At 42.6% G+C, this 24,091-nt stretch overlaps 1 protein-coding gene across 3 annotated transcripts in view; it reads left to right on the top strand.

Annotated features, from left to right (window-relative positions):
- Positions 1-24,091, top strand: part of LOC307032212 (fibroblast growth factor 14-like) — a 46,452-nt gene that overhangs the window by 8,243 nt on the left and 14,118 nt on the right. For 2 of the 3 annotated variants that reach the window (XM_079670052.1, XM_079670050.1), the window contains exons 2-3: positions 18,347-18,457; positions 22,234-22,337. In XM_079670052.1, coding sequence (XP_079526178.1) covers positions 18,406-18,457; positions 22,234-22,337 — 156 coding nt within the window. In that variant the 5' untranslated portion in view covers positions 18,347-18,405. Of the gene's footprint in view, positions 1-10,964; positions 11,467-18,346; positions 18,458-22,233; positions 22,338-24,091 lie in introns of those variants that run through there. The other variant, XM_079670051.1, reaches the window with a different exon arrangement.

Genomic DNA, 24,091 nt, shown 5'->3' with positions numbered 1-24,091 from the left:
ATTTCCTGTGGCTGTTTAACAATGAAAAGCACCCCATTATTTTCCTGTTGAATTCTTTATGATCAGTTATATGCTAATTCCTTTTTCATCAGTAAGCAGGTATGCTTTCTTCAAATTAAACTTGCAGTATCAACAGATGGCATGAACTCTGTCCAAAAGGTGAATCACTGTTTCTCTAAATGGATTGATTAAGTCAGCTCCCTCTGTTTTGGAGCGTTTCCTGTAAGAGCCTGTGAATGGAGCTGCTGTTGTAAACGAGACTCCAGATAGCCCAGCATCAGTATCATTCATTGTTAAAAAGAACACGGCCCAATGTTACTCAATGTCTTGTGTCCCATGTGACGTGACCCAGATAGAGACTTTCACCCTTTTATAGCTCACGTAGGTGTGCACGCCCGCGCACCTACATAGACACAAGCCTGCTCACCTTCTCTGGAGAGTTCCCATTAAGGCATCTTGCTTTATATTTTATTCAAACACTGGAGTATTGCAGTGGGGTTCGTGCCAACTCGGATCTGACTCTATTTGTGAAAGGCTCTCACACACACGCATACTGTACAATACACACTCGTGTTATTTGAATATATTGATTCAGTGGAAAGCGTTGAATCAAAAATGTCTCTCGCCACATTTTCCTTTAGCTGGCAACAAACGAAGTGTGTGTGTGTCTCAGTTGCGTGCTGCTACATTGTCCGAAAGTGATGAGTTGACAAAATAGTGACAGTCATAGTGATGTCTGTCCTCTAAGGTCACATGGAGGGTTTTGGTGCAGTACTCTAATATGCTTTGTGTGTGTGTGTGTGTGTGTGTGTGTGTGTGTGGTCATTAGTTCACGCCGGCCTCATTGTTTAAAACCCTCTGAGTCTACAAAAAAACTTGCTGGTCTGACCTTCTTTCATCCGAACTCTCATGTACGTCACGTGTCAAACACACTCATAAGCTGTCAACTACTCACACCCTTCACAAACACACACACAGCGCAGTCAGTCACACACACGCACACACACACACACACACACACACACACACACACACACACACACACACACACACACACACACACACACACACACACACACACACACACACACACACACAGCGCAGTCACACACACACACACACACACACACACACACACACACACACACACACACACACACACACACACACACACACACACACACACACACACACACACACACACACACACACACACACACTGTAAACAAAGTTCTGATGAATTCTGAACAGCAAACGGATGAAGTAATTGTCCCACTGGAGAACATCGTGGAACATTTAGCAGCACAAGAGCCAGATATTTCCCCTTGTACGTACTCTGAGCTTATTATAGTACTTTAATCTAATACATGTCCTAAGTGACCCTTTAACAGCATGATCTGATCTGTGACACCCGTATCAAACAAAGGCTGTTTTGTGAAGGCTGTGTTCATGATCGTAATTTAGTATGAAACAAATGGTCGGCGAACTTTACACTGCACAAACAGTTGACACTACATCGGCAATAGTATCCCACAAATGCTACAAATGTTTACACCCTAAAGCTGCCTTTACCAAAGTGTTGCATTCCTGCTTTCCAGTGGGCATTGTTGAGTTAAGTGAGGGGAGTTATTGAAGGGTGTCAAACAAGTAATACCTTTTTTAAAAGACTGTTGCAGTGCAGTGGAAACACTCTGAATTCCCAAATGAAACCATGAGCAGGAGTGTAAAGGTGAATGAGAGAATGTGGGCGTGTGTTTGGACGGCTCTCGCTCCAGGTTGCTGTCAAGAGAGAGTGAGTGCTGAGTTTTATTTTTCCAAGTGCACTTAAACAGCAGCAGGGCATCAAAGGCTCCACTAAGAAATGTTTTCGCAGACTAAATGATAAGAACTAGAGAAACACTTGACAACAACTCAGTCTCTCGCTCTGACTCCCTGCATAAAGAGTGTTTCATTGGAGAGACTGCAGAGCCGGATACATGTAGTCACTGAATTGTAGTGGTAGCGTATTCAAGCATAAGGCGGCGTGTGGTGCAGTGGGTTGTGCGTTGGTGTTCGGATCACAGGTTCAAACCCCATTGCAGTCAGCATGTCGTTGTGTCCCTGAAGACACTTCACCCCAAATTGCTCCTGTGGGGATTGTCCACAGTATTGAGTATGTAAGTCGCTTCGGGTAAAAGCAAGTGATTGACATGTAATGTAATGTAATGTAATAAGGCATATTCTATTTTTTGCCTAAATTAAACTCAAGATTTCTGCTTTTCCCAGAGCTTTCTACATTATTACAGAGATTACACATGCACGGTCAATAGCTGTCATAAAGATAAAACAGTTCTTTGTTAAAAAGAGAAAGAAACGTGGAAGTTCGTGAAAGCGGCTGACCTCACCGATGAGTTCCCACTGTGTAGCTTTTTCTTGGCACCTCGTCTCCTTATCTGTGCTTCCTTTGTTCCTCCTCTCCCTCACACACACTTGAGTTGACTTTTTACTCTTCTCTTGTCTGGGTTAACCTTTTGCTCGATGACAGCCAGCGCATGACATAATGGCCGTATCTGTCCCCCTCACTGCTCGTGTGTGTCGGCATCTGAGGCCGTGTCGGGGGGCTTCAGGCGATTTTAGAAAGTGAGTTTTCAGTGGAGTCCAATGGGCCGGTGTTTACAGGTGTGTTTGTGTGTTAGCCATGGACTATGAGTTTATACTGAAGATAGCAGAGAGGAGATTAAAGGCCGCTTTGGGCCGAGCTGACCCAGGTAAGATGCTCTTTAGACCCTGACGTTTGACTCACTCGTTAATGCAAAAATATACAGCTCTGGGTTTCATCTGTGGTTGTACATTTACTTATTTACACTTTTATTTACCTTCATCGGGATCTAACACTTTATATACTTTTCAAAAGTTTCTACTTTTGGACTTTTCCTTGGCTCTCGGCTCTAAGCTCTAAACTCGCTTCAGAGCAATAAGACGGGGCAAAATGAGAATGGGAAGGGTTCACCTGATAAAAGTGCTTTTCATGTTGTGTGATTTCATTGATAATTTCTCATGACCTCACTTTTGTGAAATGAGACGTTTGGGATCAATGTCATGCCTTTTTGTCTATTGCTTTATCATTTTAAAGTATGCTATCATCTGAAATCCATTAGCAGTAGTACAACTTTTATAGATTTAATATTTTGAAAGCTCTTTTTGAAATCGCACCTGCACCTGTGAGAAGTGCTGGTCTTAGATCTGTATTGTGGCACATTTTGGATTAGATGCGGTCTTATGTTAGCCCCACACACTGAATGGGATCCTCAAACACACCGTGCTGCTGGAGTGTTGACATTGTCCCTTTAGAGAGGGATTACGGAGCGGGAGTACTGTACACACGGTGCCTTTAATGCAGCAATGTGGGGATTAGTCAGAGGCCTCTTCAGCGTTACTGTCAGCCTCAGAAATGTGTTGTCACTTAGAGGAGCTATGTTCACAACGTGGCCTTAATACCCTGCCTATTGTCATGCCACTATTATTTATCTGATTCAGAGACTGACGGAAAAGGGACAGATCTGCTGTACCACGTCAGATTCAAGTTAGGAAAGCTAGTTTGTATTTGATTGTTGGATTTGTTAGCCCTTTCGGTTTCTTTGTTGAACAGAAATCACGACTGACCGCAACAAAACGTATCCAAAGATCCGCCAGCTTGTCATCCTCCTCCTCTAACCCACTGTGATGTGAAGCCTGAGGAATAACACATGTTCAGAACAATAAAGCTGAAATGAAGGCATTATTGAACTACAGCTGATTGGAGCTGCTGCCGTGTGTAGGTGGCACTGACAAAGAGCTCAGCAAAGTTTTATCTCTTGTTAAATGATCTACCTACGCTCTCTGTTCCGGTTATCCCAAAGTGAGGTTGTGTTTTTATTCATTTGAAGGTAGTTGAGATAGTGTTTTTAATGCTGCAACTAGCAAAGAGTTTAAAATGATATCATCAGCAAACCAAGGGGATCAAACCCAGTTCAAGTGACCAGTCCTTTACATGATGCCAAAGCGTTTTGACAGAATTGCCAACACAATCAAACGGTGACCCAACGGAGACGTGACTGACTTACAGAGCAGTTTACAGTGATGTGCAAAGGCGTGAGAATAAATCAGCATCGTTAAAGGGCCAGTGAATACATCCACCGAGGAGCCACCGTGGGCTGGGAGCTGTGGTTTGGCGGAGACTGGAGGAGAGCCGCTGGTGGGAGAAACCATTTAACTCTAAGTGCTTTCTGACCCAGTCACTGCAGAAGGGAGAGTCAATTAATTGGTATTGACCGATGCATTATATTCCCCTGACAGTGCTACCTCTCTCCAGCTTCACACTCCACTAAAGTGATTGCACTTTAATATAATGCGAGTTATTCACAAGTGTTTTCACATCTTATTTTTCGTTGTATGTTTTTAGTTGACTATAATAACCCTCCTTCTCCGTTTTCACAATATATCGACATAGCATATTTTCCAGCTCCGACTTTCAGCGTCTCTTTAATTCAAACTCTTTCTTGAAGGATTTCTCCCCTCAGTCTCATATCTCTCCCCCTCTCCCCCCTCTCCCCCCTCTCCCGTCTTCCTCTATAGTTCTGACTTTTCATGGAAAGATCTGGAGCCATTATGTAACCACTGACGCAGAAGTCTCCCAACTGTTATCCTTTTTCGTGAGAAATGAACACTGCCTCTAACTTGATCTCCTTGTGACCTTTGACTTCTCTGTGGAAATCCCCAAATGGAGCGTCAACACGACAGGCTATTGATTTTAAAAGAAATGCTTCAAACACATCCAGTGGCTTTCTTTCCACAGTTATTCACTCTGGAGAAACTGTTACTATTACTTCACACTTTAAAGTAACAACAAGAAATATAAGGACAGCACTTCCTGGGGATATCCTCGTGAAATGTGATTTCCCCTAAGGCTCACAACTGGAAGCTTTTAAAAGATAAATCCATATGTAAGGCAAGGCAAGACAGGTTTATTTATATAGCACTTTTCTGTACGCGACAAATCAAAGTGCTTTACAAAACATTTAAATACTTTTTAGGAATAAATACAGTAAAAACACATATAATGGCATTTTACAACAGAAATTACAAAGCAAAGATAATAAAATAATTAAAATAAACACCACAGGTATACAATACATGTTTAAAAGGCATACTGTAGTTCGAATATGATCAGCTCAATTAAAAGCAGCGGCAAAGAGATATGTTTTTAGTCTCGATTTCAAAATAGTAAGCGTTTCTGCGGACGTGCATGATTTGGGTAGTTTGTTTTGTGATGTAAGGTTTCAAAAAAAGATACACTTGTATGTGTTTGACTAAGACCACAGCTTTATTTACCCATATATATAATATGTGCAGCTCCACATCTCTTCACAGTGAAATAAGCACATTTATTTACCACGTTACATTTCCACTTGAGGTGAACTCGGCCACAGTGAGTCTTAGTGTTCTCCTCATATGGAAGCTAACAAATCCTTGAAGCCAGACTGAAGAAGAAATAACACATGCTTCCTTTTTACTTAAAGATATCGCTGTGTGTCAGATTACAGACTTCATGACTCTTCTCTTCTCCTGATCAACTTGAGTCTTACTTCAAACCTCAAACACCTACTTCCATTTTGATACAGGGTTAGACAATTGGCCTCTTTAATGAGGCATATATAACTGTAACTGTAGTTGCTGGGTTACACAGGCTGGCTGATGGTCTTCACTAAGAAAGTTAAAGTGATCAAGTTAACTTTACTTCTAGGACTGACAAAATATGTAAAAAGGAACAAAAAGGATGTCTATGTTTGCCTGGTGGATCCCAGAAGATCTAAAGTGATCCACTGGTGTTTGTGAAATTCAGGATGAGAGAGGAAATAGGTACAAGGGAAAGATGGGAGGGGGATTGAAGACACTAGAGGCAGATGTAAGAAAAAAAAGAGAGAGGGGATGTTAATGAATAATTCAGTCGCTCCACTCCATCCCCTCCTCCCTGCTGAGTTGGCGATGTTACAAAGATAGACGAGGAGAGGAGAAAAGGAGATTAGCTGGGAGGAGGAAAGGAAAGGAACGGGAAGGAGAGGAGAGGAAAAAGTTGGAGTGAGGAGATAAGGAAGCAAGATTAAAGCAAAAGCAGAGTATTGGGGTGATATGAGAGAAAGGAGGAGAGGAGATGAAAGGAAGGGGAAAGAAACAAAAAGGAAAGGAGATGAGAAATAAGACAAAAGAGTTTAGAGAAAAGGAGAAGAAGTGGGGAAGCTATTGTTGTTGAGCTTTCATATGTTTCATTATGTGCATGTGTTGCATCATTTGGGCAAGTGTGTGTGCGCGCTGTGTGAGAAAGAGAAACACAAACCCATAGACAGTGCAGAGAGATGAAGTCAGAGCCGCAGTACCATGAATGTAATTGGCGCCAGATGTGTGTGTCTTTGTGTTTATGTGTGTGTGTGTGTGTGTGTGTGTGTGTGTGTGTGTGTGTGTTATCCTCTCGGCATTCGGCAGGTGTTTCTCTTGCTCCGTTCGGAGACCCACCTGCGTCACTAATCACTCGTTACCCTGGTAACAGTGGATTTCCCCGTGCCTCTGCTGTGAGCGAGTGTGTGGGCAGGAGTGTGAGTGTGAGCTATGACTCATCCTGCTTCGTTAAGAGTGGCTATCCTCACACTCCTGCCTGGGGAACACCCACCCCCATCTGTTACCTCCCTCTCTCTCTTCGCCCCCTCCCCCCGTCCATCCCCTTCCTCCCCTCTTTCTTAACTATTTTCCCCAAGCTTTAAAGACGTGTTTTGCCTTTTTATTCTCGTTACATCCATGTGGAGTCTACCTGTTGCACACTCTGCTCGGCCATTAGCATGAGCAGCCACAGCCTCGGCGATCAAAGAGCACCACCTACAGAGAAGCTGTTTTATCGACAGGCAATCCCTGGGAAAGTCTGGCTTTCATTGATTTATCGAACGGTATAAATAAAGCCTAATTCTCAAAGCTGCAACAAATCCCACCAAAGGAATAGTTTGGGAAATAAACGCTTGTTACATAAATCTCCTTAGGAAAGAGAACATTTCATTTCACAAAGGGTGGAAATATGACTTTATATAGTTAAAAAAAGTTATAAGACTGATCAAATAACACCAGTATACTTCTCCAACTCTTATGCAGCACACGCCCCAAGTACACCTATGTCGTAGTACTCAGGCAACACACTGACGATGCTAGAACATGTTCCTCATCTTAAGTAAGAGGAAAGAAAGGGAGGTGATCAATGTTTGAGAGTCAGACCTAAACATTTCAGATGTGTGTATCTCACACTGCTGTCACTTTTATTCATGTATCTTTGCTTTTCAATGAGTGTTTTTGTTAGGCTTCCCGAGAAGTGACTGGAGATGAGAACCCGCTATGCAAGCACTAAAACTGAGACAGTGGTGAAGTGTCAAAAAAGGCTTTATTTTGTCCACGAGACGAGACGTGGAGCTGGGCTGACCAGGAGGGGAGGCTGGACGTGGCCGGCAGAGCGGCTGGATGTGGATGTGGATGTGGATCTGGAACAGGAAAAACAAGCAGGATTAAGAAATGATCTCCCTTCACAAGGAGTATCAAAATGTCACTAGGGAAAACACTAGTAGGCCTGGATGATAGTTTACCTCTGAAGAATAAACAGAGAACTGGAGAAGTCTGAAGATGGGAACCAGGGTTTCAAGCAGGTGCAGGTGAGTAGTGGCAATCAGTGAGATGAGCAGCAGCTGAGGTGGTGAGTTGGCGGGAATCAGAAGTGGGTCAGCCACGCCCAGCCGGGGAGACAGACAGACACACAGACAGACAGACAATAACAAACACAAAACAAAGGGGAAAAGAAGGAGGAAGTACTGCAGATCCTCACAGTTTTTAAATGTCATTTGCCTTGCCTCACCTCGCGTTGCCTCGCCTCGCGTTGCCTCGCCTATATTGTACTGAATATCATTGAGCAATGAGAAAACCAGGATCAGAACCAAACAGTCATCTTCATCCTCCCACATGCAACATGTTCACTACTTTTACTCTCTTTTAAAGTAGTTTTGACCATTTTTTTCTCGTCAGCATACTCGACACTCGTTTGTAGGTGTTTACGAATAAAACACGTGTTGATTTCAGAGTCTTAATGATACTCTTTGAACTGGTTCATTGGGTTTATTCTCAGGATTTGGCTTTTATAAGTAATAGCTGTCCTTAGTGTTCACGAAAGCATCTTGAAGACCAAAAGAACAATTACAGAGCCGTGAAAATAAATGAAGGTCAAAAGTGAGTAGTGTATAAATTCAATGCTTTTAAGGAAAGCCTTTTAAGAAGCAGTTTTGTGAAGAAAGAGGATTTGCGGAATTGTTTTCTTTTACCGCCTGTAGAGGGCGCTGCTGCCTATGTGCAGAAGCAGAGTATATGTGTTGAAGCATAGACATGCAGTACAGCTTAAAATAGATACGGTGTGTGTGTGTGTGTGTGTGTGTGTGTGTGTGTGTGTGTGTGTGTGTGTGTGTGTGTGTGTGTGTGTGTTCCCTCAGGAGAGAGCTGGGTGCTTAATAAAAGCATTTCTTTCATATTTATGCACACTATTGCATATTGCAGTCTACTTGCATGATTTGTGTGCGTGTTTGTTTTGGATGAGCACAGGTTTTTTTGTAGGGGAGGTATGGTGAAATAATTGCATGGGTTGCATATCATTTATCTTTTGAAACTAAAGAGCTGGCTTCCTCGGATGCTATAAAAAGCCGCAGAGGAGATGAATTTTAATGTAAATGAAGCTTTGATTTATTCATAACTCCTCGCATTGACTGACCTGGATAAAACAGCGTACACACACTTTTTTGTGTTCCCTTTGCTGCTGCCTGGGAAGAAGAACAGTGTTGGGGCGAAGCAGTAGTTCCTTCAGTGTGATTTAAGTGTGACATTTAAGTGTAATCCTGAGAGTTAACCTGGTAAAATAGGACAAAAGAAGAATACTGATGGCGGCAGATTGCTGCCGTGTATATAGGACTCTTTGAAAATAGGCCATAAGACAATCAAGCAAGGCAAATGATGTCAGGATGAAAATAAAAAAGCAATTGAGTTCAAAAGAGATCTGACAAGCTCTCCATTTAGTTATTAGTGCTGGAAGGTTCTTTTATCTTGTCTGCCTTTTGATCATTATGTATCGCTCACTGTGCTTGTGATGTTCTCTCATTATTAATCCTGTTATCAGTGAGCTCCTATTGTTGGGCTGGTGTTCTTAGACATGCTCTGGTGCCACCTAGTGGGTATGAGGAAACACATGCATTGCATTTCTGTACAAAAAACCTGTGAGTGTGTCTGTGAAAAGCACAGTGTCTGAGAGGCTGTTTGCTGTCCATGGTGCTGACATATTTGGTTAGAGTGTTCCGCCCTCCAGCTGACTTCAGGAAGCCTCAGAGAAACCTGATTATTTTTTTATTGCAAATGCACTCGAGTCCCTTTTCGCATCTTTGTAACATAGACAGAAATACTTGTGAACTAAAAGGACTTTAATTTATTTAGAATAGTATCAGAACCCATTAGTTACATAAGAGCAACCCACATACGTACAGTAAATGCAGGCTACAGCTAATATTCACTGTTTACAATTAGCATTTTTGAATGTAATTAGACTTTAGCAACACATCTATTTTGGGATCAAAAGGCTAAATCCCGCCAAATGATTGTGATTACCATACTGAATTAATCTTTTATACAGTGAGATCTCTTTAAGGCAAAGTTAACTTTTTGAACTGACAATGATGGAAACGTGTCAGCCCTATGGGCACTTTAATGATGGAAGTACACTTCATGCATATATCATGGGTTCCACTCTGCCTTCAAAAAGCCACACGGCCACCCTCTGCTGTCTATTATTCATTATAAGGACAGATATAAATGAAAAGGTTTGGGGATTTTGTTTGATATGACTTTCCCCAGAAGAAATGTACATTTCATTTCAGCGTCCTTTTTGTCCAGCTGGGTCTCCGCCCAGAGATGAATGACCTACATGCTGCACTGGAAAGGCAATTTTGTGCTGCCCAAACTTGAATCAGAACAAATCTTTCCAAAAAAGAATAATACTTTGTTTGACTTTGTCTGCTTGTTCACCTGAGACTGTTTCATCAGGGAGAAAATTAGAGTGCACAGTCCTATAACAGGAAGCCGTACACGTGTTCAGTCCACCCGACATGTGGGGCACATCAGCCTGTCCATCACCAGCCTCTTGCATTTTTAAACTGCCAGAGGTGAAAAGCTGGCCATCAGCTGAATACAGGATAAGGTGGAAGAAGTAGCCTACTCAGTCGTAGTATTATTTGCAGTAGAAGTTGTAATCTTAGTGAAAGCCCTGTATTCAAATGTTTGCATAGTGTTAATTTTCTAGAGTTTAAATTGTAAGTTCTGTTTCTAGCAAGATTTTTCATACATTTTCAATATTTTAGATCGGATGAAAATCGACCACTTGATGGCAGCAACAGGTAGCAACATGACAAAAGATAGAATAGGAATTAGTAGACTTGATCATTTTAATCTTGTGACTTAAAGGGTAAGTCCACTAGTTAATTTTTTAGAAATGCATTTAGTTAAAGCTAAAGCTTTTAAATAAATGTAGTGGAGTTCAATTACATGATATCCCTTTTTTAAATGTAGTGGAGTGAAGAAGAGTATACAATGGAAATACTCGGGTAAAGTACCTCAACATTGTAAGTACTTGAGTAAATGTATTTAGTTACTTCCCACCTCTGAGAAGCCTATTGGTCTTACCCATTTGGAAACACACATCCTATCAAGCTTTCACTTTGAAAGTCAGTCCGCCCTCTTTCCGGTGATGCTCTGAGTTCCTCTCGGTAGTTTCACGCAGCTCCTGTCAGTGGAATACAAACTGGAACACAGAAACGCTTTCTGAGACATTATTCTCCTTTTTATTTATTTGTCTCGCCTGTTGACCATGGGAACACACAGTGACAGGCGGGCTCCAGTGATGTGGGTTGCGGGAGCCGTTCAGTGACAGCTGACTGACAGACTGACCGGTGAAACGTGACGGACAGGTAACCGGCTGGACGTTTCAAATCAATGGCCCGGGGAATAACCACGAGAGAAAATATGCTCTAGGTGAAGTGATTATTTTGGACTTGTGGCTGAAGTATGGGGCCGTTATAGCCGGGACGCGGAGACTGGAGGTTTGCGTCTTGGTTTCTCTGCCCTCCGTCCACTCCGGTGGACACAACTGAAGAGACTGGAGACTCGGACGGAGACGTGGCTGTTTTTGTTTCGGTGGAGACATGGCAGCAGCCATCGCCAGCGGTTTGATCCGCCAGAAGCGACAGGCGAGGGAGCAACATGCCCACCGACCGATCCCTCACCGGCGGCGGAAGAGCCCCGGTAAGAAGCCGGGGCTCTGCAACGGGAACCTGGTCGACATCTTCTCCAAAGTCCGGATATTTGGCCTGAAGAAGAGGAGGCTACGGAGACAAGGTGTGTGGGGACGGGGGGACGGGGGGACGGAGGGACGGGGGAACGGGGGGACGGGGGGACGGGGGTGCTTGTGGAGAAACGCGCACATACATGCACACGAAATGGCTATTAAAATGCAGAAACGCACGCACGCTTATGCACTTTTACGCGCGGTCATACAAAACCACCCTTTTACGCATGCACGCGCTGGCTGGTGCACACACACGCACACACCCCAATCATGCACAAACACAGAATGACAGACTCGCCCCTCTCTGTCCTCTCTGTGGTGACACACACACACACACACACACACACACACACACACACACACACACACACACACACACACACACACACACACACACACACACACACACACACACACACACACACACACACACACACTGTCATGTCTTGTAGTGCCCTGGTCCAGTAGTTTCCAGGTACATCCATTATTGAAGCTACAGATTAGTCTGTCTAGTCTCTCTCTCTCTCTCCGTCTGTCTCTATGCATCTCTACCTCGCCCTCTCATTTTCAGCTCATCATTTAAAAAGCTCCGTCGCCTCGATCAGAATTTGCCTGAACACTTGCACAATGTCCGAACTAGAACACGAACACAGCAAGAAAATGAAAGGACACTTGCTCCATGTGATGTAGAAGGTCTTTTTCCTTAATTGGAGGTCAAAAAGTAAAATGTTCCACCTTTCAGGTCTCACTCAAATCCATTTGAACATTATTGTCCAATCAAGGGACAGATCTCACGGTGAATGCACAGAGTATTGATTGGACATCTCGGTGAATGCAGATTAATGAGAATGTTGTGATTGTGTGCTTTGGTGTGCGTTCAACAGCAGAGGCGATAAGTGCTTTTGTAATCAATTGATTGTGTGAGAAATCAGCAGGTGCTTTGAAGGGATGGATGAAAGGAGGAGAGAAGGAGGCAGGAAATGACAGGACGAGGAGACGAGGAGTCATGTCGGTTTTTAGCCGGTTTCAGAGACACATTTGACATCCTGTCGCTTCTCTTTCTTCGTCACCTCATTTCCTTTTCTCCTTGCATTTCACCCTGACACCTTTACACACTTTCATTTCACTTGCTCTTCTTACCTTTATGTCCTTTTACCCTTCAACATTTACCCCCCATTTCTCTTCCCTTCTGTTTTCACTGGTCTCCCCACCTTATCCCTTCCTCATTAAATTATCCTTCCTTGTTCCCTTCAGGAGGTAAAAATGCTTCCTCTCCTCTCTGCGTCTTATCTCCACATCCTTAGTTCCTCTGCTTTTTTATTCCTCTTGTTTTGTCATCCCTCGTTTCTCCTTCTGCATCCCCCAACTTATTTTCACCCTTCTTCCCAACAGCCTTCCAAAATCATCCTATTCCCCCCCTAACCTCCTCTTAGACTTGTTCCCTTCCTTCCTTGAGCCTTTTCTCCTCTTTTCATATCCCTTTTTACGTTTAATTTCCTCTCTTGCATCACCTTCAGTCCCTCTACATTTCCCCCTTCTCTTCCCTTTTGTCCCCTTTCTTCTCAATTCTTCTTTAGTCCAACCCCCTTTCTCCCCTCTAACCTCCCCCCCATCTCATCCCTTTTCCCACCTCTCTTTTCTTTTGCCTCCTCATCTTCCATGTCTTTGCTTCAATTTTTCTACACAGTCCTTCCTCCATTCTCTTCTCGTTTCCCCTAATTGTTCACCATTTTTCATTACCTTCTTCTTCTTTCTTCCTCCTCCTCCTCCTCCTCCTCCTCCTCCTCCTCCTCCTCCTCCTCCTCCTCCTCCTCCTCCTCCTCCTCCTCCTCCTCCTCCTCCTCCTCATCCTCGGCTCACCACCTTCCTCCTCCCCATCCAATCATCCTGACACACCTTAGATCTTTTGATCCCTGCTTCAAGCTTCATTTCACCTTTTTCCTCCCTGTTTTCCTTTCCTTCTTCCCTACCTCCCTTCTTTCTCTCTTCTGCGTTCCCAGCTGTGAGAGCTGCTGGCGAAAGCTTGGCAACGTCCACAATTGCCCTGTTGTGTGTGTGTGTGTGTGTGTGTGTGTGTGTGTGTGTGTGTGTGTGTGTGTGTGTGTGTGTGTGTGTGTGTGTGTGTGTGTGTGTGTGTGTGTGTGTGTGTGTGTGTGTGTGTGTGTGTGTGTGTGTGTATGTGTGTGTGTGTGTGTGTGTGTGTCTGTGTGTGTGTGTGTGTGTGTGTGTGTGTGTGTGTGTGTTTGTGTGTTAGAGAGACATTTGCCAACATCCCCCACTGTCTTCCAGAGGTTTTGTGAAGGAGACACGGACTCAAAATGATCTTCAGCCTTCCTTACGTGATCAGAGATGTGGTTTAATAGAGCTAAAATGTGTATACTTTTATCAGCTATTGACATGAAGCCACAATTTGGTTTTTATTAAAAATGTGATATCAGTCTACTTCTGATATGAGGGAGGCTCCTCCTTGTCCTCAGCTTGTCTCAGGGTGTTGCTTTTAGTCAATAGACGTCTGAACGGAGAGTCAACGGCACTGATGTGGGCGGATTTTCCTCAACCGTATTTAAATCCTGCAGAGAAATCAGTCTCATTTAAGAGCTGCTACCACACCTTAAACCACTTAATCAATCAGCGTCAGAGTGGAGGATTTGTGACATCATGGACAGGAATTCCCCGCCAAATTAAAAGATAATCGCTGCCACAATATATTGTCTTCTGGTTGCTTAAAGGTCCCATGTCATGCACCTGTAATATAGCCATATCACACAGGGTTATGAGCCAATAGACAGGCCGATATATTATTATTATTAACTAGGAGTAATTTAGTAACATTTTACATTATATTTTTTAGATCAACACATAGATGATCTATCAAGGACATATCAAGTTGTAGAGAAAGACAACACACCATCAATTTAGCAGCTTCCTTTGATAATGCGTCACACAGACCAGCACATAGAGATTGAAATGTGACTAATTTCAGTCTGTCTGCTGCGTGTGGCAGGTACACTTCAAATCATTAAACGGCAAGAAATATCACCGCTGTCAGTGAGAATACATTTCAGATAGTGCAGAAAGATATAGACTTCATATTGGAAAGAGGACACAAAAGAAGGATGCAGTTAAAGTGAGGAGGTGATGCACTGAATTGTTACTTCATTATTGATTTAAGCGTATCAATGATTCTTTGGGCCAATTGTTTAGTCTATAAAATCCCTATTTCCGACACCCTGAGGTGACGCATTGAATTGATTGTTAGTTAAAGTTTAAAAGGAGAACACACAACCACCATTACGTTTGAGTTCTAGGAAGGTTGTGTTGGTGGGAGGGGTGAAGTATCTCTGTTTCGTATCTTTATTTTGCGTGACTTAATAACAAACAAAGCTCAATACATTCTGCACCTCTGTTTGCCTGTATGTTACTCCTGTGATTGACAGGCTCTCCCTTTCGATCAATGCATAACGAAGAGCAGGTATTGATACTAACAATCGATAGTTGACACCAGTGTCCCTCAGTATCGTATTTTTGTCAAGGCTGGAGAAGCCTCCATGATGACATGTTGCAGAATTGAAAAGGAATTGAGAGAAATTGAGGTTTAGGACTTTTAATATTCATAGGGCTAGACTTTAAACACACTGCATCAGTGCTGACAGATGGGAGCTGAAGTGCGTTTAATGCAGCTGAACCGTATCTGTACTTTAAAAAGGAATCCAACCTTTTTAGCACCAAGTGTTTCTCTAATCACTCTGATGTAAATGAGGATGAGACGCTTGCATTCACTCAATTCTCCTCTTGGGTGTTCAGGGAGATGTGTGTGTGTGTGTGTGTGTGAAAGAGAAAGTAAAAGGGTCTTAAATGCATCGCTTGTAGGAGACACCCTTTGTTGATGTTTTTTACCGTGTAAACACTGTATTTAGACGCAGACTGGAGCGAATTAACAGAAAATATGTCATGTCAAATCAGCGGGGCCGCCTGACGGGATGACTGATTGAATCAGATCACATTATGATGAAAATACAGCTGTGTGTGTGTGTCTGTGTGTGTGGATGAGGGAATACCCTCCACTGGAACAGTCTGGAATCAAGAGGCTGTTGCTGTGGCAACGTGAGAATGGGAATTTCCCTAGTAACAGACATTATGCGCGGAGATACTGGGAAGAGTGGGAACAATCACCTTGACGAATGTGGGAATGTCACTGTGGCAACGGCAGCACTCCTTCAGGTGGAAATACGAGCAAGTGGATAACGTGGACGTTAGATGGATGAATGGATTCATGAATAGATGATGAGCTGAGTGGATTCAGCTGGACGGTCCCCTGTGGAGAAATATAGATTTTTCATTTGTTGAAGCGGGGAGTTATGCAAACTGCAACAATGACACTATTGGAGCCCGTAATTGTGCTCATAATAGGGGAAATCTATTGCATGATAAATGATACAACCATATAAATACATCTTTTATTTGTTGGCTAAATTCTTAAGTTTGTCTCAATAAATGACCGTACAGTATGACCAGTTCAAGAAACTGAAACTTTGGGATTCAGACCAACTATTTATACAAGGTGTGCACACATTGGTAGCAGAATACATCTTATATTATATTATTTTCTAGTCTATAAGTCTTGAAAACCAAAACTGCTTCCCTCCATATCTTACTTTGAGAAATATAAATGTTTCTCTACAAGCCTTTTTTGAAAAAGAAATTATGTAGAAAAGAAAATGCCCATGTTGTGAGTCATCAACCTGGACTAAGAGCTGCTGCCACACCTTAAAGAGTTGAATATCTGAGACATGAGGGACAGGAGTTCCCTTCCAAATTAAAAGATAATCACCGCCATGAAAAATTGGCTTTTGATTGCTTGAATAAAAAAATAAATCATGCTTCCTTCACACATCAGGTGAGTCATACGGTGCCAGGAAAGGTATTCTGATATCACATGCCGCCACTGAAAAGCACCTGTAATATATCCATATCACACAGGGCTATAAGCCCACCGAAAAACAGATTTATAAATGCAAAGAAAGATTCCCCCGGGCCTCCAGGTCTAATACAGAAACATTTTTACATTACTTTTTTATAAGTTAACACGCCATAGATGCAATATAAATGACATGGCACGGTCTAGAGAATGATAACAAGGTAAATGACTTTTCCAGCAGTTTCCTCTGACAATGCGTCACACAAACAAGCACAGAGAGATTGAAATGTTATTGATTTCAGTCTGTCTGCAGCGCGTGGCAGGTAAACTTTGAAATCATAAAACGGCAAGAAATATCACAGCTGTCAGTCGGAATAACATTTACATGATGCAAAGAACTGTGCTGGAGCGTATTCGCAGGAAGAAGGGGAGGGGAATTGCAATGCTCTGGGCAACAACAATGGTTCAGTAAATTAATAGTTTTTTCAATTAGCCTGGGAGCATCTGCTTATAGGGGTGCCATAAGTGAATGTCAGACAAACTACAGATGAATTTATGTGAACGAAGTAGAAATTGACCCAAGGGGAAGTATATTGTAGATGTAAAAAGTACATTTTTGTTATTCTACCCTTTCAATAGGTGTCATTCTAATCTAACTGAGATGTATTACTGGCCGCAGCATGCTACAGAAAGTCGTGGGCTGGGGGCTTTTTTCAGTTCAAGTGCTCGTTGCAAGCTTCACGCCTCTTCCCTCCGTCTCTCCCGCTGCACAAGATGGATCCTTCACGAAGAAGAAGGAAAACACCCCTGCCTCTTTCTCCCTCTTTCTCCCTCTCCCTCTTCTCACACTCTCTCTTCTCATAAAGTGGGTCAGTCTCTGCTTCTTCTTTCTGTCTCTGTGCGTTAGGATATACCTTCACTCGTTCACTCTCTCACACATGTTCAAAAAGGGGATTCCCAATCTGCTAAACCTGCAGCCACCAAGACAAATCCTCTGATGTTTCACAGAGGGAGAATGGGTGTGGTCCAATGTAAGGGGCCATATTTAATCAGTGTGCTAACGTGGACAAGTGTGCTATCTGCAGCCAAATTAATGACCAGAAAATAGGGGGAAAAGCCTTCTTGTACCTTGAACACTATTACATAATTTAAGGTCTTTCTATCCTCCATCAGTCCTTCTCCATCTTTATCTAGTGACTCAGGCTTTGTCCCTCCGCTCCTTCCCACCACTGTGTAGTTTAATCATTTTCTTTAACGTCAGTCATTTTCTATTTGATGAACCGTGAGAGGCAGAAGTGATTGCTGTTTAATCAGAACAATGTGGATTAGCCAAGAGCACTGCCCCCACGGACTAATAATTACAATATGAAACAAAAGTGAGTTTCGTGTGTTTGCAAAATAAAATCTGTGTCGTTTGAAAGTAACAATCGATATAGGGTTTTAGATAAAGGGATACAGGTAGGGAGAAAGCAGCATGATTTAATTAAGGGAATCATACCCATGAGGCAAATTATCTTTCCGTAGATAAAGAGTGAACAGTTTGATGCAAAACCATTACGGAGCTACACCATCAAAGGTTCAAAAATAATTGATCAGCGTCATTCAAGTGGAACAATGACCACCAAGGAAGGATTAGTCTAAGAATCCTGTAATGGATTGGATGTGCCTGACTGGTCTCTGCGCATGAAATCCCCCAGGATGCATCAGGTCGCATGTGGTCACATTGTTTTGGAAATGTTGTGTCTCTCAAATGTGTCCCACAGGATGAATATGTAGATAAATCATTCTGTTTGTTCTTATTTCCTGATTCTAAGATCTTTTTCACTTCTTCTCCCTGTGTGTGTGTGTGTGTGTGTGTGTGTGTGTGTGTGTGTGTGTGTGTGTGTGTGTGTGTGTGTGTGTGTGTGTGTGTGTGTGTGTGTGTGTGTGTGTGTGTGTGTGTGTGTGTGTGTGTGTGTGTGTGTGTGTGTGTGTGTGTGTGTGTGTGTGTGTGTGTGTGTGTGTGTGTGTAGAACCACAGCTGAAGGGCATAGTGACCAGGTTGTTCTGCAGGCAGGGCTTCTATCTACAGATGGGCCAGGATGGAAGTATGGATGGGACCAAAGACGACAGCACCAACACCTGTGAGTGGACACACACACAGGAATTGAATACACATGACTGCAAACATATGAATAGTTGGTGAAAGTGCATTTTGTTGAGGCAAACTGTAATACATATTCAGTTTGATTTGCCAGGGCGATCATTTATCCACACAGACTATCTGCTGTAACTAACTGTGTGTGCAACCACTTCTAACATTTGTGACTACTCTGCACTAATGTAAGGCAGTGCAACAAATCCCTTAAAGGTCCCATGTCATGGCCTTTTCTACTGATCATAATTCCGTTGTTGAGGTCTACTAGAATAGATTATAATTGTTCAATTTTCCAAACTCACATCGGTTTCTCATACAGTATCTCTGTATAGTATGTGTATTCACTCTCTGTCCTAAACGGCTTGTTGGAGCTCCTGCCCCCCCCCTCCCTGTGAGCCCAGTGGCCGTCTGCGAGACAGCGAGACACAGCGAAACCCAGCCCGAACACACACACACACACACACACACACACACACACACACACACACACACACACACACACACACACACACACACACACACACACACACACACACACACACACACACACACACACACACACACACACAACCGCAGGCTGGCTGGGAGTTTGTGTGTGTGAGGAACCTAACGGCTCCGCGGACGTAACGTAACGGCTCCACGGATTGGTCCATTTGGGTATGGGCACGTCACTGTACCCAGGAAGAAAAAGAGAAATCTCCAACGAGGCGTTCTGGGGCAGCATAGACAGGTCTTTTCTGTGTTAGAGTTTTACTCCCTACAGGGTGTACTTTGAGGGTTTGTGACTCTGCAGACCGTTTACATTCATACAAACCTTCATAACAAAAAGGGGACGGGTAATAACCAGAAAAGCATGACATGGGACCATTAATATAAAATACTGAAGTGAAAGACCTTCAAAACTCAAATGTCATCAAGGCAAAAGAAAAAGCCGTGACAGAGAGGCTCTTTCAAGGGCAAACAGTTATTTAGAGATGACCGTCTCGTCATTTGATTTAATGAACGTCTGAGAGCGCTTCTTCTATCTTCTGCAGAGAGCCCAGCAGGAAAGATCCAATTAACCCTAATTATTGTAGCGTTAATGAAAAGCTTAAAGTAGGGTCAACACATTGTCCCTCTGCAGCATCTAACATTCAAGCATATTGAGCTAAATGAGCCACAGTTGTCCGTGTCGATTGAAACTCACAGTATATGCAGTCATAAAGAGACACTGATGGAGCTTGTTATCTTCTTGTTGTGCACACAGCGTGTTTTCACCAACTGTTGGGCTTAAAGCAACAAGTGGCTGCTCAGAAGATGTTGTTTTTCAGTCTGTTTGACCTCTGCACCCGGCACTGCCCTCGGGGAGTGGTTACAGATGGATGGCTTATTGATGACTGGAGCCGTTGCTATATTCTGATGTGCTAGGCTGAGGGAAAATCAAAACGCTGATCAGTAATCACTCCACATTGGCTGAGCTGGTGTCTCAATGTCCCACTTGTTTACTATGATTTGATTATTTTTTGGCAACTGTTTCCACATCGAATGGCGTGTCGATCAAATCTAATTTTACTGCCGCTCACACTTGTTGCCAAGCGTCATTTTCCATTTGTTTTCCTGCCTGAGCCGTGTTCAGTGACATTTCCTGCTGCATTTAAAAGCAGGGTGGTTGCCATCTCTAATCAGATGGGTGCATATCTTTATGATAATGACGCCTGTGCATGAGCGTGATATTTATCCAGGATGATTACTCGCAGGTGTACATTTCAATTCCTTCCGCTCGTTGCTTGTTAGAGACCATTTTTGTATGTAACCTTGATTAATGACGGCTGTAATATCCCAGGTGTAATCAGCCCTTGATTGGAAGAAAAACAAGCGCGTCCATTTCACGGCCTTCATTTCAGGTCATTGTCATGTTAGGATTTTATATTGTCAATTACACAGATAAATGAAGTCTGTTCAAATTTGTTTAACTTATTAAAATTAACATCTTTACTTGAATTCAGTCAGACGGCAACAAATCAGACAAAGAAATATGTTTAACTGTACAAGTATGCAGTAAATAAGTTTAAATGCCATTCAGGAATATGTTACTCCTTATAAGTAAACAAAATCATGTACACTTGCAAAATAAACACCCAAACTTGTCAAACTTTTGTCAAGTATAAATCAGAGTGTTTTAGAAAAGACACATTTTATAAATATTTTGAGCAGCACTAACAAAACCCCACTCATCTCCATTGTATTGGGGGGACGCAGGAACCAGACAGATATTACAAAAGCCGGGCAAATGAAAGCGTTGAATCCCCTCATCCGTCAGCACTTATTGAAAATGCAACAGTTCAGCTTTTACCAGGCATCACACTCACAACATGAAACAATTAACTTTAGCCACAGGCTGCAACCACCGAGTGAAAAAAAATAGCACCATGAATAATTAATGAAAACACCCCTTAAATGCTTTGGAAACCAGCGTCGGTTTTAAATGCTGTGGCATGTGGCTCAGGACAAAGAAACATGTTTTTAATGGATTCAGACTCCACTTCAACCCGTCCTCAGTTTACTCCACATGTTTATCAGAGATGTATCGTGTCCTTGTTGGATGCTGCTATATTTAATAAAGAGGAAACTGGTAAAATTACCTTGGGAAATGTCTCGAAACATTATGTCTGAGTTTTCCTTCAAATTGTGTACCCACATCCTAAATGGTGGCAGAATACAACTTCTATTTATTTTGACTTTGTTTCTGTCAAAACAATTTGACTGTTTGTGCTGCTAGCGGGATAACCAATAAGTCTGAAATTAAATTAAAGAGCCATGCGGGTCAAAAGGTCTTTGACCTCAGAAGAAATATTTAAGAATATATTCAAAAACCTTGAAATGTCAAAATATTTCACATGGGAAAATACCTGGAGACAGTATCACAATGGAAATATAAGAGTAGCAACTCGCCAACATCTTGCAAGCTGAATGGGTTTATTAATGATATTGGAGTATTTGCTCATTTGTTAATTGAATGTTAATCTATTAAGGTAGATGTCTTTTAAGCAATCCGATTCCAAATGTATTTTATATCTCATGAGTACAACAAATTAAAAAGATACAAGACAGTAATGGTTTGCAGGAAGTGATTGGAAACACCCGTGACACGATCATTGTCCTTTCAAATATCTGCCCGAGGCTATAAGGGTGTGTTCGGCCGTCTATTCCTTTACCGTCTTCTTCAAATAACACCGACCCCCTGACGCTGAGAGCACTGTGCCTTCGAGAAAAAGGACTCTCGAAAAGGCTGATATTAAAATGTTATGAAGAAATGACGGCAAAGATATATAATACACAAAGGAGCTGATGCCGGAACATTTTCCTGTTCTTTCCCGTTAATAACTGATGTTACGGTTTCAGGATGCTCCTCGGTTACACACAGGGATTTGTTTACCAAGAATATGTATTTTTTAATACTTGGACTCTATGACGAATAATGCATTAATTTTTATATTTTCTTTTTACATAGAAAACCTGAATGGTAAACTAAACAGCTTTGAGACAGAGTATCACGGCACAGGATGGATATCAAGGAGAATCAATGTTCTGCAGGCCTCTGAGTTTAAAAGCCCCGCAGTGGGCCACTCAAGGCCGAGACACTTCTTCACCTCACTTTGAACTAACTGAGCAGCAGACCGGCTGACATCTGAGTCCTCAGAGCACCGGGGGAAGAAGAGGAAGAGGAGGAGGAAGAAGAGAAACATGCGGCTGGTAACTCAGTGTCTCTGTTTCTGTCCTCAGCTCTGTTTAACTTAATTCCTGTGGGTCTGAGAGTCGTGGCCATCCAATCAGTGAAGACCGGCCTCTACATCGCCATGAACGGAGAGGGTCACCTCTACTCATCGGTGAGCACGCACACACACACACACACACACACACACACACACACACACACACACACACACACACACACACACACACACACACACACACACACACACACACACACACACACACACACACACACACACACACACACACACACACACACACACACACACATACACACACACACACACACACACACACACACACACACACACACACACACACACATACACACACACCTGTATCTTGGGTGAGGTTTAAAGCTTCTTTCTGGTAAATGATGGGACTTAATTACAAATGGTGTGTTGCTCATCCAGGTCCTGAGTGTTTGGTTTTAATCTGCCGTAATTCTTTCCAGGAGACAAATGGATGTACCAGACAAATCTCTTGGTCATCATTTATAAGACCTTCCTTTATCCACTGGATAAGGACAAAACAATGGCTAACATTGATTAATGAAGGCACGTCTTTTAAACTATGATAAAATATATGAAATCATGGTTTTGTTTGTACCTGTCTTTGCTAAAACGTAGTCTTATAAGAAGACATAGTCTGAAGGATTTCAATTGTTTTACTAATCTATTGGAAAACAGGGTTCCCGTAGCCCAGTGGTTCTCAAAGTGGGGCAAAAAGATTTTTTTAAAAAAGAAATCATATTTTGAAAAATTATTGATTCGAAAATAATATGATACAGTACAGTACTATTACGTCTGGGTCTCTGTGTTTCATTAAAGCTCGACTGTGTGTGTGTGGAACGAGCCATTTTGTGTGCGTGCGCGAGCGAGAGAGAGAGAGAGAGAGAGCGCACCGGTACCGGAGATCGTTGTTGTTAGCTTCTGGTGCTAGCGAGCTATGCTAACGGATATAAGGAGTTTTTTCAACAACAAGGTGGAGGAGAGTCCTCTCCTGTCAGACTGAGAGGCTCAGTGAGCTAAAGGACTCTCTCAGTGTTATCTCAGTGGGTCTCAAACGTTTTGGTCACCATTAATGTAAACAATTATTTCCGAGGCCCCACGTTTATATGATCATTATAGTTATAAAAAAATAAGAGAATAAACTAAAAACAGGTATGAAATAATATATGGCAGTAAAAAAAGAATAAAGTTTAAAAGGGTGATTTGTAAAATATCCATAAAGAAATAGTAAATCTGTTTACAGTTCTGTTTCATCTGGGTGTTGAGAGATGTATCCATAGATCTCTTCATGTTGCTCTCAAAGTGCACCAGATTGATGCTTTTAACTTCAATATTTAAAAAATCTTCCCAGGGGAGCTTGCACCCGGACCCCCCTATGTGAGGTCTACACACCACCTATAAAAATAGCACTTGACCCCTGCTTACACCTATATGCCGTGAGCTGATTATCGAGCCTTCATTGTAACAGTCGCGGGTACACTGTGTGTGTGCGTGGGGATTGTTGCAGTGGAAAATTCCACCGTAGCGACCGGTATATTAATGGGAAACCCTAAAAGCACCCTCTATGAAACGTCAAGCTACCCCACAGCACCCCCAAAATAAATCTCTGGCGCCGCCACTGAGCCTGACTATTTGTGTTGGGGGGGGGCCCGACTTTTTTTTTCTCCAAAGGGGGGGCCTGACAGAAAGAGTTTGAGAACCACTGCCATAGCCCAAGGTGACCCCTACAAATAGCTTGTTTTCTCCAATATACAATCCAAAGAATATCATAGAGGACTAAGAAAACCAATTAATATTTCATTTTAAAGATGCAGAAACCAGTTAATTAAAAAAAGCAACTATCAAAGAAAGGCCTT

Source organism: Notothenia rossii, assembly GCF_949606895.1.
Source record: "Notothenia rossii genome assembly, chromosome: 3".
In the NCBI taxonomy this organism is placed as follows: domain Eukaryota; kingdom Metazoa; phylum Chordata; class Actinopteri; order Perciformes; family Nototheniidae; genus Notothenia; species Notothenia rossii.
The sequence above is the reverse complement of the archived record's forward strand: the minus strand, read 5'-3'. Positions and strand labels throughout refer to the sequence as shown.